At 32.4% G+C, this 16,648-nt stretch overlaps 1 protein-coding gene across 18 annotated transcripts in view; it reads right to left on the reverse strand.

Annotated features, from left to right (window-relative positions):
* Positions 1 to 11,058: 11,058 nt before the first annotated feature.
* LOC101154628 (protein eyes shut homolog) overlaps positions 11,059 to 16,648 on the reverse strand; it is a 460,684-nt gene continuing 455,094 nt past the window's right edge. For 12 of the 18 annotated variants that reach the window (XM_055391326.2, XM_055391323.2, XM_055391332.1 and 9 more), the window contains one exon: positions 13,525 to 13,898. In XM_055391326.2, the coding sequence (XP_055247301.1) occupies positions 13,713 to 13,898 (186 nt within the window). In that variant the 3' untranslated portion in view covers positions 13,525 to 13,712. Of the gene's footprint in view, positions 11,150 to 12,832; positions 13,899 to 16,648 lie in introns of those variants that run through there. The other 6 variants (XM_055391328.2, XM_055391331.1, XM_055391330.2 and 3 more) reach the window with 4 other exon arrangements.

Raw genomic sequence — 16,648 nt, forward strand, 5'->3', positions numbered from 1 at the left:
TGCAGTTTTCCGTATCTCGATAAACGACAACTTCATCTTCCCAGTGTTTCAGGCCAAAAATCTTGGAGTCATTTCTGACTCCTCTGTTATTCTCACATTAGCTGTTCAAACTATCTAAATAACAGTCTACCTACTAAATACCCTTTGTCTCTACCTTCAGAATATATCCAGAATCTGATCCCTTCTCAGTATCTTCACAGCAAACACCTGGCCCAGGCCACCTCATCTCCTACGTGGCCTTGTAATTGCCTCCTAACTGGTCTCCCTGCTTCTGTTTTCAGCCAACTTTAGTCTGTACTCAATGTAGCAGTCAAAGCAGTCTTTTCAATACATAAGTCAGAGCATGTTAGTTATCCTCTGCTCAAAAGCCTCCAAGAGCTTCCCACATTAGTAGGAATAAAAGCCCAAGTCCTATAATGGCCTGCAAGGTGGTATCTGATGAGACCCTCTGCAATGACTATTGTCCTTGTCTTCTAAAATTGTATCCACCGCCCACTCCCCTCCAGCCTTGCTGACCTTGCTGTTTTTCACAGAAGCCAAACATTTTCCCACTTAGTGCCTTTCCATTGGCTGTTCCATCTGCCTGGATTGCTCTTCCTTCAGGTGTGTCTATCTGTGTGTATGTGTGTGTGTGTGTATACATGCTTACATGCTTCCTTACCTCCTTCAAGTACTTTCTCAAATGTTACCTTCTCAATGATCACCCCATTTAAAATCAAAACCCCCCCTCCACAATTGTTAATCCTTGTTTTGATTTTTCTCCATAGCATTCATTACTTCTAAGATAGGTTTTTAAACATTTTTTATTCTGTCTCTTCCAATTAAATATAAGCTCCATGAAATCGGGTTTTTATCTCTTTTCGTTCCTGCTCTATCATTCCTAGCACTCAGAATAGTGCCTGTCACAAGAAATGGAGGGCACTCAACATATATCCATTGAATGCATAAAACAGGATAAGAAAGTCTTAAACATTTGCTTAATGTGTCTTCATCAATCCTTAAAGGTTCAAAAGCACTCAACCCTCTTTCTCTTCTTTGGACTTCCCCTTATGGTGTGTGTGTGTGTGTGTGTGTGTGTGTGTTTTCCAGCTAAAACCTAATATCCTTGAGTTACACCATTAAGAGAGTTGCAGCTAGCTCTTCAGAAATCTTGTATCTACTGAACTCCAAGGACATCATTTATTCAGTACCCAAGGATGGGACATAGCCAATGATGATGATGGGAACATTTTCAGGAACTGTGCTCACTCACATAGATTTTTGTTCATGGAATAAGTTTCTGAAGGTCTGTTTATCAGGGTAAAACTTCAGTCCTGTATCAACTAACAATCCCATACAGAAGGGTCACTGTTTATATTTCTCCAAAGCCTGGTCAAAAGTAACTTTGACTAATTTGATTAAATTGATTGATAACTCAAAGTAAATCATATCACCAAAACACTTCTCATTCCAATGCTTGATAGTTATGGAATTTGCTGAGACCACCCACTGAGTACCCGTTCAAATGAATGGAATCTCACAGAGCACACATAATCATCTCTGACTTTTGTAGCCATAGGGATACATTAATACCTGTGCCTCATACTTAACTGAAAATCACCAGTTGTCTGCTGAGTAGTTTACTGCATGTCAAATCTGAGGTCCAGTGTAATAGACTGTTCTACTACTTCTATTCAGAATTTTCTAATTCATAGACATTCTAATTTTATTTGTCTTTTTCTCTCAAATACCATGATAGGGTGAAAGTTTGAGCTTTTGTATCTTAATGTTTATTGAACATTAAGATACATAGAGAATACTCTACTATACATAAATGCATACCACTCAATGAATTGTCCTTGGATGAACACTGCTGTAAAACTATTCAAGTTAAAAAATAATATTTCCAGTATCCAGAAGTCTTCTGATGTCTCCTCCCCATCACTAGTCCCTTCTTCCTCCCCAATGTAACCGTTACGCTCATTCTAACACTGGAGTTCAGTTGTGTCTCTTTTCCAACTTTCTATAAATGAAATCGTCTGTATAAATCTTGCATCTGGCTTCTTTTGCTCCATATTATGTTTGTGAAATTCATCTATATTATTGAATATAATAACTGTGGTTCATTCAGTATTACTGCTTCATAGTATTCCACTTTATGAATTTATCACAATATATTGTTTCTAGTTTTTCATTTTTATAAATCATGTTGCTCTGGGCATTCTTGGAAATATTTTTGGTTACCATGATCCCCTTTCTGTTGAATATACACTTTGGAGTGCAATATCTGTGTCATAGGTATGTACATGTTCAACTTTAGTAGATAATGTAAGCAGTTTTCCTAAATCATTGTCCCAATTTAACTCCCACCAGCAATATAAGAGACATCCTATTGCTACATATCCATGTCAGCAGTTAGGATTATCTCTCTTCTTTATTTTAGTTATTCTCCTTGGTAAATAGTAGTAGTATCTCATTGAGGTTTTAATTTGCATTTCTCTGACTACAAATAAGATTGAAAATATGCAGATATCCTTTTCCTGAAGTGTCCACTCAAGTATTTCCTTCTTTTTTCTATTGCATTATTTATCTAGTTATAGTTAATTTGTAAAAGTTTAAAAATTATTTATCTGGATGCAAGTCTTTTGTTAGTTATGTGTGTGGCAAATATCTTTCCTCACTCCGTGGCTTGTTTTTATAGTCTCTAAATGGTGTTTGTGTTGAAAAGAAGTTTTTAATTTTAACATCCAATGTATCCATCTTTTCTTATGAACAGTCATTTTTGGTCCCAATTTATCAAATCCTTACCTATCCTAAAGTCTTGAAGGTATTATCTGCGTTATAGTCTTAGATTATCTTCTAATTGATTTATTATTTTCTCTTTCACACTTTTCACAGTTAAATCTACAATCACCCAGAATGGATTTTCATGTGTGGTGGGTGGTAAGGGTCATTTCTTTTTTAAATCGTCAACTTTTTAAAAAAATTATTTTTATACTTTAAGTTCTGGGATATATGTGTAGAACATACAGGTTTGTTACATAGGTATACAAGTGCCACGGTGGTTTGCTGCACCCATCAACCCATCATCTACATTAGGTATTTCTCCTAATGCTATCCCTCCCCTAGCCCCTCTCCCCCTGGCAGGCCCCAGTGTGTGATGTTCCCCTCCTTGTGTCATGTGTTCTCATTGTTCAACTCCCACTTATGAGTGAGAACGTGCAGTGTTTGGTTTTCTGTTCCTGTATTAGTTTGCTAAGAATGATGGTTTCCAGCTTCATCCATGTCCCTGCAAAGGACACGAACTCACCCTTTGTTGCGGCTGCATAGTATTCCATGTTGCATATGTACCACATTTTCTTTATCCAGTCTATCACCGATGGGCACTTGGGTTGGTTCCAAGTCTTTGCTATTGTGAACAGTGCTGCAATAAACATACATGTGCATGTGTCTTGAATTGACCCAGCATCAATTGTTGAAAAGACTATATTCTGTGTGGATTTCAATTTGAAAATTTTATATAATAAATATTGTATCTATATTTATAACTATGATTTCTCTTTATGTTTGTAAGGCTTAGCAATTAGGATATGCTATCAATTTATCATTTTAAGGCTGATTTTGTCTTTTTTAAAATGTCAAAGTATTTACCTCAATTGTTGGAAGAACTCATTGGTTGGAGCAGCTAAACCTAGATCTTTGTGGAGAGATAATGGAAAAAATCTGTAATAGGTGTTTGATTTTCTACTTAAATCTATTCACTGATTACTAATTTGCTCAGTTTATTTTCTGGAGTCAATTTTTAGTCATTTATATTTCTCCAGAAAATTATACATTTAAAGGCATGTTTTATTTTCACTAATATAAAGCTACATTTAATATTTTGTTAAATGTGTGAACAATTCTTGTAAACACTGTTTTTCATTTGTAGTTTTGGTATGATTTTTGTTTTCCTATTGTTACGGTCTGTATATTTTATAAAATGAATGTCTTTGATTCTGTTATCTATTGCTGTGAAACAAATTACTCCAACACTTAGTGGCTTAAAACAACAAACATTTAGTATCTCATGCAATTTCTGAAGCAAGGAAATCTAGGGGCAGCTTGGCTGGTTCAACATCTCTCACAAAGTCACAGTCAAGCTTTTCTTGCTGGGCTGCCATTGTCTCTAGGCTTGGCTGGGGCTGGAGAATCCACTGTTAAGCTCACTCACTTGGATACCGACAGAGCTCGATTCCTTGCTAGCTCTTGGCTGGAGGCTACATTTTCTTTCTTTCTTTCTTTGAGACAGAGTCTCCCTCTGTTGCCCAGGCTGGAGGGCAGTGGTGCGATCTCGGCTCACCGCAACCTCCTCCTCTGGGGTTCAAGCAATTCTCCTGCCTCAGCCTCCAGAGTAGCTGGGATGACAGGCGCCCGCCACCACGCCCAGCTAATTTTTTGTATTTTCAGTAGAGACGGGATTTCACCATGTTAGCCAGGATGGTCTTGATTTCCTGACCTCATGATCCGCCCACCTCGGCCTCCCAAAGTGCTGGGATTACATGCGTGAGCCACCGCGCCCGGCTGGAGGCTCCATTTTTTTTTTACCGTGCAGTCCTCTCCATAGAACTGTTCACAATATGGCAACTTGCTTTTCACTCCTTTCCCCTTCTCACTCCTCTTTTCCAGCAATAGATCAGAGAGAGAGAGAGAGACAAAGACACAAAGAGACAGAGAGAACAAGAGAGCTCAACGTGGAAATTATACTCTTTCAAAGTCTAATCTTAGAAATGACTTACCATCACTTCCACATCTGCTATTGTTCAAACAGACTAACCCCGGTATAGTGCGTGTGGGAGGAGACTTCACAAGAGTGTGGGTACTCGGAGGCAGGCAGGGTCATTGAGGGTCATCTTGGAGGCTGGTCACCACTGATCCTGGTTATATACATATTTTATATATATATTATATATATTTTATATATTATATGTATTACATATATTTTGTATATATAATTTATAGGTAATACAATATATATAAAATATATATAATTTATATATATAATATATATGTATTTTTTAAGACAGAGTCTCATTCCATCACCCAGGCTGGAGTGCAGGGGCACGATCTCGGCTCATTGCAGCCTCCGCCTCCTGGGTTCAAGCGATTCTCCTTCCTTAGCCACTGAAGTAGCTGGGACAACAGGCATGTGCCACCATGCCTGGCTATTTTTTGAATCTTTAGTAGAGATGGGGTTTCACCATGTTGGCCAGGCTGGTCTCAAACTCCTGAGCTCAAGGGATCCACCCGCCTTGGCCTGCGAAAGTGCTGGGATTACCGTCGTGAGCCACTGCGCCCAGCCTGGTAATAGTTTTGTTGTGAATTCTATTTTTTTCTGATATTAATATTATTGTCTACTTTTGATTTGTGTATTTACATATATATATATATGTTTACATGATTTTTATCTTTATATTTTTAAACTTTTAAAATGTCACTATTTGGCTGGGTGTGGTGTCTCAGGCCTGTAATCCCAGCACTTTGAGAGGCCAAGGCAGGTGGATCACTTGAGGTCAGGAGTTCGAGACCAAACTGGCCAACATGGCAAAACCCCGTCTCTACTAAAAATGCCAAAAAAAAAAAAAAAAAAAAAAAACAATTAGGGCATCGTGGCACTTCCCAGCTACTTGGGAGGCGGAGGCAGGAGAATCTCTTTAACTCAGGAAGCGGAGGTTGTGGTGAGCCAGGATCACATCACCACACTCCAGCCTGGGGAACAGAGTGAGTCTCCATCTCAAAAAAAAAATATATATATATATATTTTTTTAATTAAAATGCCACTCTATTTTAGCAAAACATGGGTTTTGTTCATTGAATCTGAAAGTCTTTAGTTTTCCATAGAAGAACCGAAAACATTTAAAAACATTTAAACATTTAAATATACTAAATTCCACCTTGATATATCAAGTCTGTAGTTCCAGCCTTGTTCTCATTAAGATCTCTCCAGTAAGTTTTTCTGTCGTGTATTTTTGATCCTTCTAAGTCAAAGTGTTATAATGAACCTCTTAACCTAGAATTGCTCTTACTTTGATTTTTGAGGTAATTTAATAGATGTTAATAACCAATATGTCTTTTATGTGTTTATAATATTTTTGTTTTCTATTTTGAAATGTGAATTGTGTTTTATTTATTTATTTTGTGGTTTGTGATGTTATTTATTTCTTATAATTTTGAAATATTTGTCTGCTTTTGATCCTCTATTATACTTTTAAAGGTGTATAATCTACTTAGCTTTGTACTTCCTGAAATGGATACACTAAAATCAATGAGACCAATATTTTCTGTTAATAGCGCATTTTTGGTTTTTGTAGCACACACTTTACTTCATACAATGGAATTCATAATGTATCCTACCTACACACCTAATATTAAAAATTAACCAAGATAATTCCCTAACTCTAATATAAAAAGTATAAGAGACCACTAATTTACAAGACCACTATTTCTATACAAAAAATACTAAGGAATGACTGAACTAGAAGATACATTGAAGTGGTTAGCTCTTTGCACTCATACACAGAATTACCATGGGTTTGGTAGCCATAAATAAAGACTGATAATAGTCATTTCCTATTAGACACTCAAGTAGGATGATGTATTTTTTTCAATATAGTTAAAAAATTCTAAGAAATTCCTGAATGAAAAATAATATTTATTTACTTAACATAAAAAATTTATTCCTGATATAGTCAATGATTATTAAAATTGTGTAAAAATATTTCGTGCCAATATGTGACATGAAATTCAGATCTAGGCTTAGATATTCATATATAGGTTTTATATACACATTAACATATGCTGTGACTTTTAGAAATTGTGCAATCTGTGAAAAACGTTTGCTTTGCCTGAACTGTTCTGTGCATTGAAAGATTTATAACATTCATCACTCACTACCCATATCCTAAAATTAAACTGTTCCAGTCAATTATTCTGAATATTGACAATGACTCTAGAAATTCCCAAGATGCCTCTAGAAGACAAAATACTCTCCCTGAAAATCACTGAGCTGAAATAAATTTCTCCAATTTACAAAAGCACTCGTCACTTTTCACCCAACCATGTACTAGTACGTCTAGCATTTTGTCATCATAATTAATAAGTTCAAATAAATTGTAATATATATGTGTACATTGATATTGAGTACTAAGAGAAATGGCTATCAGATTGAAAGCTTTTCAGTGAGTACATCAATTTTGCTAAAATATCAATTTTGATGAAAATTATAGTAACCTATAAATGTTATTGATATCTTGAAAATATGTAAATCTAAAGAAATTTTCTTTGAGAAATCAAATTGGACTAAAATAATTTATGAATGTATTGCTAACTGTATTAAATATATAAATTTTAAAATATAAATGGGAAACAAGTGAATAATATGATAAAAAGTAAAAAGCAGAAGCCTACTAGGTAAAATTCTATAAGTTAAAAATATGATCTAATGTGAAAATATTATAATTAATAGTTTTTTATCATTTATGTTTTTAATGAAAAAAATTCTAGGAATAGAAAAACTAAAATGTATTCCTTTACACATTATCCTGAATCCTAAAGTTATGACCCAAATACCTTATAAACTGTGGATGCTCAATTACTGTTGCATTAATATGGTCAACAAATGCATTTTAAACTTGAACAAGCTATGCTTAAAACAAAGGTCACCTTTTAAAGATTCTTCATAAAAGGCTGCATGAAACTCCAAGTCTTAGAAAATAATTTGAAAAGCAATGCAAAAAGGTTATACCTATAAAGACGATTTAAATATAAATTTAAATAAAAATCTGGCTTAGGTAGTATAAAACTATATAACATGCACAAATCATTTTATTGTTTGAGATATGAAATTGAAGTATGAAAAGTCATAAAACCTGAAGCTATAATACAGTCAAACTTTTATTTTAAATATATAACGTATGTATTCGGGAAAAATATATGAGAGATAATTGTGTATAGATGAGTTAAATTTCAACCCATATGAAACTTGAAACTTTATTATTCAAAAATGCTTCATTTAATGAAGTTTGTTAAAATAATTTTGGTATGTGTATAGGTAATACAGTGATATGTACTCTAGAATTGCTTAAATGAATGATTTCTATATCATTTTACTATAAGGATTTAAGAACCAAGATTATTTGGTTTTCTAGAGCATAATAAAGAGAGAAAATATATACGTGTATGTAAGTGCCTTAGACAAAAAGATTTAGACACTTGATCTAGTGGTTTCAAGACTGGCCCCAACCCAAAAATACATTCAATATGACACTTTCATATGCAGTTCAATATCTTTTTTGCTTTAAAGGTAAAAATATACGCACATAAAACTTTTACTTGAAGGCAGAAAAGTTTGCATAGTATAGCCAAAATAAATAAATAAACCTAAAACCAACTATTCAACTTGTTAATAAAATCACAGACATCACGGCAGAAATTACAATAGTCTTAGAATAAATAATTATTAGACTTTTGGGATCAGAAATAATTTAAGAAAATCCTCGTCAAATTATACTATACTTTTGTGCCAAATTCACATAAAGCTCTGTTTTTACAAGCCTCCTGACTCTACACAAATAGTTTTTGAAACTTCACCTGATTTTCTTATGGACTTTTAGATTTTACACTTTGAAACAGAACTCTTACTTATAACTGAAAATTATGTTTTGGATATATTTAACATTACACAGAAAATGTGAATCTCCTAAAATAGCCTGTAAAGGAAACAGGTTAAATTTAAAACTTCCAGAAAGAAAGCCAGAAGACACACTGCTATAATCAAGCAACTTGTATGTTCAGAAAGTGAAAAAAATAATTGCTTTAGCACTTTAAAAATGTGTTCACTTTCTAAATGAAATAGAAGAACCATGAGATGTGTTCTGAAGAGTATATAATCTTACCTATGTATAGTACATTACCTGGGGACAGGTATCATGCCTCATTGTCATAACATTTTGAAAAATATCTTCCAGTTAGAGGAGATTCAATAAATAATAAATGTATGAATGAATATATTTCACTCTGTTATGATATTTCTGGTAGCAAGTAGGGATTGGTGACTTAGACATAAATTTGAGGCTTCAAAAACAGGTGGGAGTCATGAACACTTCACAGTCTGGGCATGGTATTAAGAAATTAACATCCCAGACTTAGCAAATCTTTCCTGGTCTTAAGTAACAATATGGCTGGTATGATTTAGTCTTTGGCTCATTCAACATTTTATAAACTCCCAGAAAATTTTTTTGAAGATTTCAGGGCAAAAAAATGTGGTAATATGCAGACCTGTTTGAAATACATCATTTATATGATGAATTTTAATCTGCACCCATTTAAAATACACTTTAAAAGAAAATGTTTATACGTTATTCATTAACTTTGTGTCTGTTAACATCATCAACATTGTTAGTGTCTATCGTTATAATACTATCATTATTTTGCCTTATAAATTGAGTTTAATTGAAAAATTTCTCCATCCCGAAATCACAAAGATATTTTTCTACATTTCTTTCATTTATATCATCATTTTACCTTAAACTTTTAGATCCCTATACACATTTAGAGTCTACTTCTATATAAGGTATAAGGTTGTAATCCAGTTTCATTTAAGGTCTTATAATGAGCCATTTCCTCAATACCATTTACTAAAAAACCCTGTATTTTCAAATGAAATTATAGCCAAATTTCTCATATATTGAGTTCCCGTATATACTCGGGTTGTTGTCAGAGCTCTCTGTTGACCCATTATTATTTTTTTTCCTTTAAAGGCACCCATATGTGTTATGTAGTCTGTCATGTCATATGGTTCATGAGATCCCACCGCATTAGTCTTCCTTTTCAAAGATGACTTCATAATTTAGAAAATATTATTCATAAATATATATAACATGATAATTAGTTTCTAAAATAACTTGCAATATTTTTACTATTGCATTAAATGTGTGAATTAATTTGGGAAGAATTAATATTTTAGCTAATTTAAGGCCTAATATTTAACTCCATGCATTATATTTCCATTTATTCAGTGTATATATAATTTTCTCTTTTTCATTGAGCTTAGTGGTATATAGAGGGTCTTTTTAATGGAGAATTAGAGCATCTTTTTTTTAATTCTAAAGATTTTGCATATCTTTTGACATTATAACAGGTGGTATCACACATATAATTTCTAGATATTGCAACTGATATAGAGAAACTTAATTTTATATAAAATACTTGTATCTGCAACATTTGCTGGGCTCCATTGTTAGTATTAATTATGAGACAATATCAAGAACTCATTAAAGTGTTGATAAATTACAAACATTTTGTAATTTATCCAAGATTCTCTGGATATCAAAAAATAATGGCAAACAAAAGAGAATCACAAAATCAGAAAAAAGGAAATTACATCACAAAACGAAGGATAATTTTCTTAACAAATGAAAAAGCTTCTGAAAATCATTGTTTTATTAAACAAGTATTTGTTGAGCACTATTCTATGTGTCTTTTGTGGCTTACTACTTTTCCTTATCAAAATGTTTTCAATGTTTATTTGTATTGAAGCACGTATCAGTAATTCATCTTTGTCTATTGCTGAATAACATTTCATTGTATGGAAATAACAAATTTTATATATCCATTCATCAGTTGATGGTCATTTGGGTTGTTTCAACTTTTTGACTCTTTCGAACAAAACTGTAAACATTCACATATAAATTTTTGTAAGAACATATATTTTCAATTTTTTGAGTATATACCAGAAGTAGAATTGCTGGGTGTAAAGTGTTATCTCATTGTTTTGATTTAAAATTCCGGTCTTTCAGCCTTTCACCGTAAAGTATAATGTTAGTTATGTTTCTTTATTCTTCTTAATTTTTTTAACTTCTCATCAGATTGTGGAAGTTCCCTTTTATTCTTTATTTGTTGAGTGTTTGTTTCATAAAGTGTTGTGAGATTCTGTAATACACTTTTTTTCTCCATCTATTTACGTTATCATTCATTTTCTTCTTTATTTATTTTATTGATACATTAAATTACATTAATTGATTTTAAACTATTAAACCAAACTTATATTCTTATGATAAATCCCACCTGGTCACACTGTAGAAACCTTTCTATATGTTGCTGAATTTGGTGTGGTATCACCGTGTTGAGGATTCTTGTGTGAATTAATTTGGGAAGAATTAATATTTTAGCTAACTTAAGGCCTAATATTTAAGTCTATGCATTATATTTCCATTTATTCAGAGTATATACAATTTTCTCTTTTTCACTGAGCTTATGGTATATAGAGGGTATATAGTGCTATATGGAGGGATTGAAAACATAGATTTGCCTATAGTTTTCTTGTGATTTGTCTGGTTGTGCTATTGTTGTAATATCAGCCTCATAAAATGAGTTGGGAAATGTTCTCGTCTCTTCTATTTTTGGAGGAGGTGGTGAATAACTACTCTTAATTTTGCTTTAAATATTTGTTACAATGTCACAGTGAAGTCATCTAGGCATGAGCATTTCATAGCGTTAATTTTTGTTAGTTTGTTTAATTACTGATTCAATCTTTTTACTTGTTATAGGTTAGATTTCCTATTTCTTCTTGAATCAATTTCAGTAGTTGGTATTTTTCTATTTTATCGAAGTTAACTAATTTTTTTAATTTACAGTTGTTCATAGCATTTCTTTATAATTATTTTTCTTTCTGTGATTTCAGTAATATTTTATATCTTATTCCTGATTTTAGTATATTTATTTTGTTAATGTTTAAAACAAATGAAATTTTGTTTTTTGATATTCTTTATTGTTTATCTATATTTTATTTTATTAATTTTACTCTACACTTTATGATTTCCTTCTTTCTACTTATTTTATTTAGGTTTAGTTTCCTCTCTTGTCCATTGTGTTGTGGAAGTTTAGGCTATTGAGGTATTTACAGCTATAAATTTTATTCGCAGCACTGCATCACCCACATCCCATGAATTTTGGTAACCATTTTCAGTAATCTCAAAGTCTTTTCTAATTTCTCTTGCAATTTCATTTTGATTCATTGTTTAATAAAGATTGTGTTATTTAATTCCATGTAATTGTAAATTTATCAAGTTACTTATTGATTTTGAAGTTTAATCTCATTCAATTTTGGTCAGATAATGTCCTTTTTACTATTTCAATTTTTTGAAATATATTACAGCTTGCTTTATAGCATAGCGTAGGATATGATCTATCCTGGAGAGTGTGCCATGTACATTTAAGAAGGTTATTCTGCTGTTGTTGGGTAATGTGTTTTATAGCTATCTACTATTTCTAGATGATTTATAGTGTTGTTTGAATCTCCTATATCTTAGTTGATTTATAGCCAAGTGTTATATCTGCTATTGAAAGTAGAATATTAGAGTGTCTAATTGTTATTGTTGAATTGGCTATTTCTCCCTTAAATTATTTTTTTAGCTTCATTATTTTGAGGCTCTGTTGTTAGTTGTGTATATACATATATATATATACACACACATATATGTTTGTAATCACTACCTTTTCTGGTAGTTTGACTCTTTTATAATTATAAAATATCTTTCTTTTTCTCTAGTAACTGTTTCATTTTTTCTCTTAATATCTATTTTTTTCCCTGATGTTAGTATAGGCACTCCAGTTTTCTTCTTGATGCAGTTTGAATGATATTTTTTTATTGCTTTACTTTCAGCTTATTTGTATCTTTGAATCTAAAGTGTCTTCCGTAAACCATATATATATATATATATACACACACACACACGTATACATAAAGTGTATCTTCTATAGATCATATATAGTTGACTAAATCAGAAAACAGCCAGTCTAAACTTCTCTATATTTTGACTGAATTTCTGAAATCACTTTATTTAAATATTTTTGATATATTTGAATTTATGCCTGCCATTTTACTTTTTGTTTTCCACATGTCTTGTATCTCTTTTGTACCTCTATTTTTCTCATTCTAATTATTCTAATACTAGTTTCTTTTATACTAAGTAAATCTCTAGGGCAATATTTTATTTTATTGTATTTATTTTTTCGTGATAGGGTCTCACTCTGTTGCCCAGGCTGGAGTGTAGTGGCACAGTCATAGCTCATTGAAGCTTCTAACTCCTGGGCTCAAGTGATGCTTCTTCCTCAGCCTCCCAAGTAGCTAGGGCTAGGAGTACAGGTGTGCACAACCACACCTGGCTGATTTTTTAAATTTTTTGTAGAGACAAATTATCACTATGTTGCCCAGGCTGGTCTCAAACTCCTGGCCTCAAGCTATTCTCTTGCCCTGGCCTCCCAAAACACTGAGATTACAGGCTTAAGTCACTGTGCCAGACCCTGAGGGCAACATTTTAATTTTGTTAATGCTAATTTTACTAAAGCATATGAGTTTTTGTTTGTTTTGTTGTTGTTTTTTGTAGTTGCTTTGGAGCTAATCGTACACATCTTAACTTAGCAGAATTTACCACAGATTTATGCTAACTTAATTCTACAATGACATAGAAAAGTTATTTCTATACAGATATATTCCTTTTTCCCTCCTTTTATTGTGCTAGAATTGTTATACATAACATGTATTATGTAAAATAATATATAATAACTATATATGTATATGTAAGTGTTTGTTGTGGAAATTCCAATCATTTTAATCAACAAAAACATTGTTACCATGAAAACAGTTCGATGACTATCAATTTAATTATAACTTTTTGATATGTGATATTATCTGCTCAAATGATACATAAATACCTGGGTCTATTAATTTCATCTTTACAAATAGCTTCATGTTGACACTCATTTTCTTGATCATCAGTTGTATTTTCCAGATACATGTTGCCAGCCCATCTGAGAAAACATAGATACCGATATTCCTGACTGTCTTCTTCACTCAAACAACTGCATCCATTTGCGCAAATCTATAGCAACAAAAGAAGTAAAAATGTTATGAATTCCCATCACTTACTACAATATTACAATTGTGACCTGAGAGACCACAATAGATGCCTCTCTGTCTACTAAGATGAAACCTAGGGTTAAGGAAACAGAAGGTAACTATGGGACAAGGGTTCAAAGCTTGGCTGGCACAGCAATTCCCTAAATTTCTAGAGCTACAAGAAAAACCACACCCTTGCTAAACTCCCTAATAGGAGCTATCAGTCAAATTGTCATTTCATTTCTAACTCTGATTTACAACCAAGGCCACCATAACCCTTATCAGACAGAGAATCGCCTTACAGAACACTTTTCTGATAAGCAATTGTAGGCCTCAAACCGGTTTCAGCCAGTTTATACAGACAGGACATAAACTGTCTTTGTGTCCTATAGTTCACTTTTTTTACATGAACTGCCAAATTCCACTTCATTTTAAAGCTAAAGCCCTGCTTCAAAGAGAACATGGGATGTATGTTACATACATGTTTACTCATTGAACATGTGCTTGCCTGTCCCCCATAAATATGTATTGCTTTCCCCACAAACTTGCTGAATATGTCTGACTCGATTTTGAACACAGACCTTATGAGGCACAAAAATCACCCTGCCCTTTACCACTTCTAGGAGAGCACCCTGGGTCCACATCAGAGATGAAGTTTTCCCAGTTATATTATTTTGCTCTGTTTCCTCAGCCAAATCTCATGTTGAATTGTGATTCTGACTGTTGGAGGTGGGGCCTGATGGGAGATGATTAAATCATGGGGGCAGTTTCCCCCTTGCTGTTCTCCTGATACTGAGTGAGTTCTCCTGAGATCTGGTTGTGTAAAAGTATGTAACACCTCTCCCTTTACTCTCTCTCCTGCTGCCATGTGAAGACCATGCTTGCTTCCCCTTCACTTTCCGCCATGATTGTAAGTTTTCTTAGGCCTCCCAGCCATGCCTCCTGTAGAGCCTGTGGAACTGTGTGACAATTAAACCTCTTTTCTTTATAAATCACCCAGTCTCAGGTAGTTCTTTATAGCAGTGTGAGAATTGACTAATACACCCAGTTAGCAAACTGATATCACAAATAAACTCTTCTTTCTACTGTTTAGTCTTTTTTGGTAGTCTTTTGGATGACACAATCATTTCAAAGTTTGAATTTCAAGCTTTTATTTATTTGTTGAAATAATATGTTTCTTTAGCAAAGGTTAAAAAAATCAGTTTTGATTTATGTCAAAATCATTTTTAATAGTCAAATTGTTTATACTCAAATTGTGACAGAAATATATATGTATGTGTAAATATATGTATGTATATATGTATTGAATATATGTACATTTATTACACAATTTTTTAAATTCCATTTTATTTTAACCAAATTTTTATAGACATTATTTAAATACTAACTGATGTGATGGAAATAGCATTGTATTGATAGACAGATCCATGGAAAATCTATTTGTGGTTTTGCTAAATAGTTTTATCCTTCAGTGGTTTACTTGTTTTCTCCTTTGAACTGATAGTAAAGCTTTACTGGATTCCTTATTAAAAGTAAATTAAATAATATCCTTCACACACGTTTGTTTAATATTTTCATAAAGTTATGATGCTATGTTTTATTGAAAATTATATTTATATTTTTAACAGCTTTAAAAATCTTCCACAGATATGCCCAATGAATTCACCTGATGGCTAGGTAAACTGTCAGAAGAGAAATGCACTTCTTATGGAGTGCTTAAACACAGGTATATATTTATATATTTACATATACATATATTCCTAATTACTACAAGTAAATTCAAATGACAATAGAATTTTACTATCTTTAAAATCATTTCTCTGCATATTTTCACATTTTCTTTTTCGTTTTGGTTCATAGCCAACAAGTTATTTTCCATCTGTAGCAACAAAGATTGGGAATTTGGTTTCATGGTCTGATCCTTCATTGATATCTAAATAGATGAATGTTTCATAGAGATTCACTCTGTTGAATTAGAATCAAATGAGAATCTGTCTTTTCACTTTCTACACAGAGCTCAAAACAAGTAAGAAAGTCAAATCTACTAGGAAGTAGAATAGTTCTTTGACATGAACAGATAATAAAGTGTTATTTACACTTGCCCCAAGTCTAAAATATTACAATTGAAGCTATAAGTTTTCTCTGTGTCTGTATGTCTATGTGTTTGTAATTCACAAAGGCTTTCATTTCTGTTTGAGTATGTAATGATTTTCTACATCCAGAGGATATTAGTTGTAAAGTTTTTTTTCAATTAAATGAGCACTTTTATAACTGGCTTACAAATTTAATAAACACTCGTATAAGAAGCAACAAATTCTAGCATTTTATGACACTACTTTATTTTTCTATCTATCTCTATCTCTATATCTACAGGTAGTTTAGCTTCCTGAGATTTGAGACTATATTGAACTTTATAACTTACTGTGCTTTTCTTTAAAAGAAGAGAATATTCTCTTTTGTTATCTCAGAAATATTACCAAAGTTAGAAAGTTGACTTGGCTATAAAGCTATATTTTCTAGCTTATAAGCCTTATTCAAAATTTGTTAATTTTTAAAATATTCTTTATGGAAAAATGCCTAATGTATTATTTCTGCACCTTATATATAATTAGAAAATATGAAACACCAAAACTTCAAATTACCCATTGTATTTTCAATAATTATATATCTATATTACAAAATAATACATAATGAAATCTTGAAAGAGAGCAATATTTTAACAAGGAATATTAG

Source organism: Gorilla gorilla, chromosome 5 (genome assembly GCF_029281585.2).
Source record: "Gorilla gorilla gorilla isolate KB3781 chromosome 5, NHGRI_mGorGor1-v2.1_pri, whole genome shotgun sequence".
Classification (NCBI taxonomy): Eukaryota; Metazoa; Chordata; class Mammalia; order Primates; family Hominidae; genus Gorilla; species Gorilla gorilla.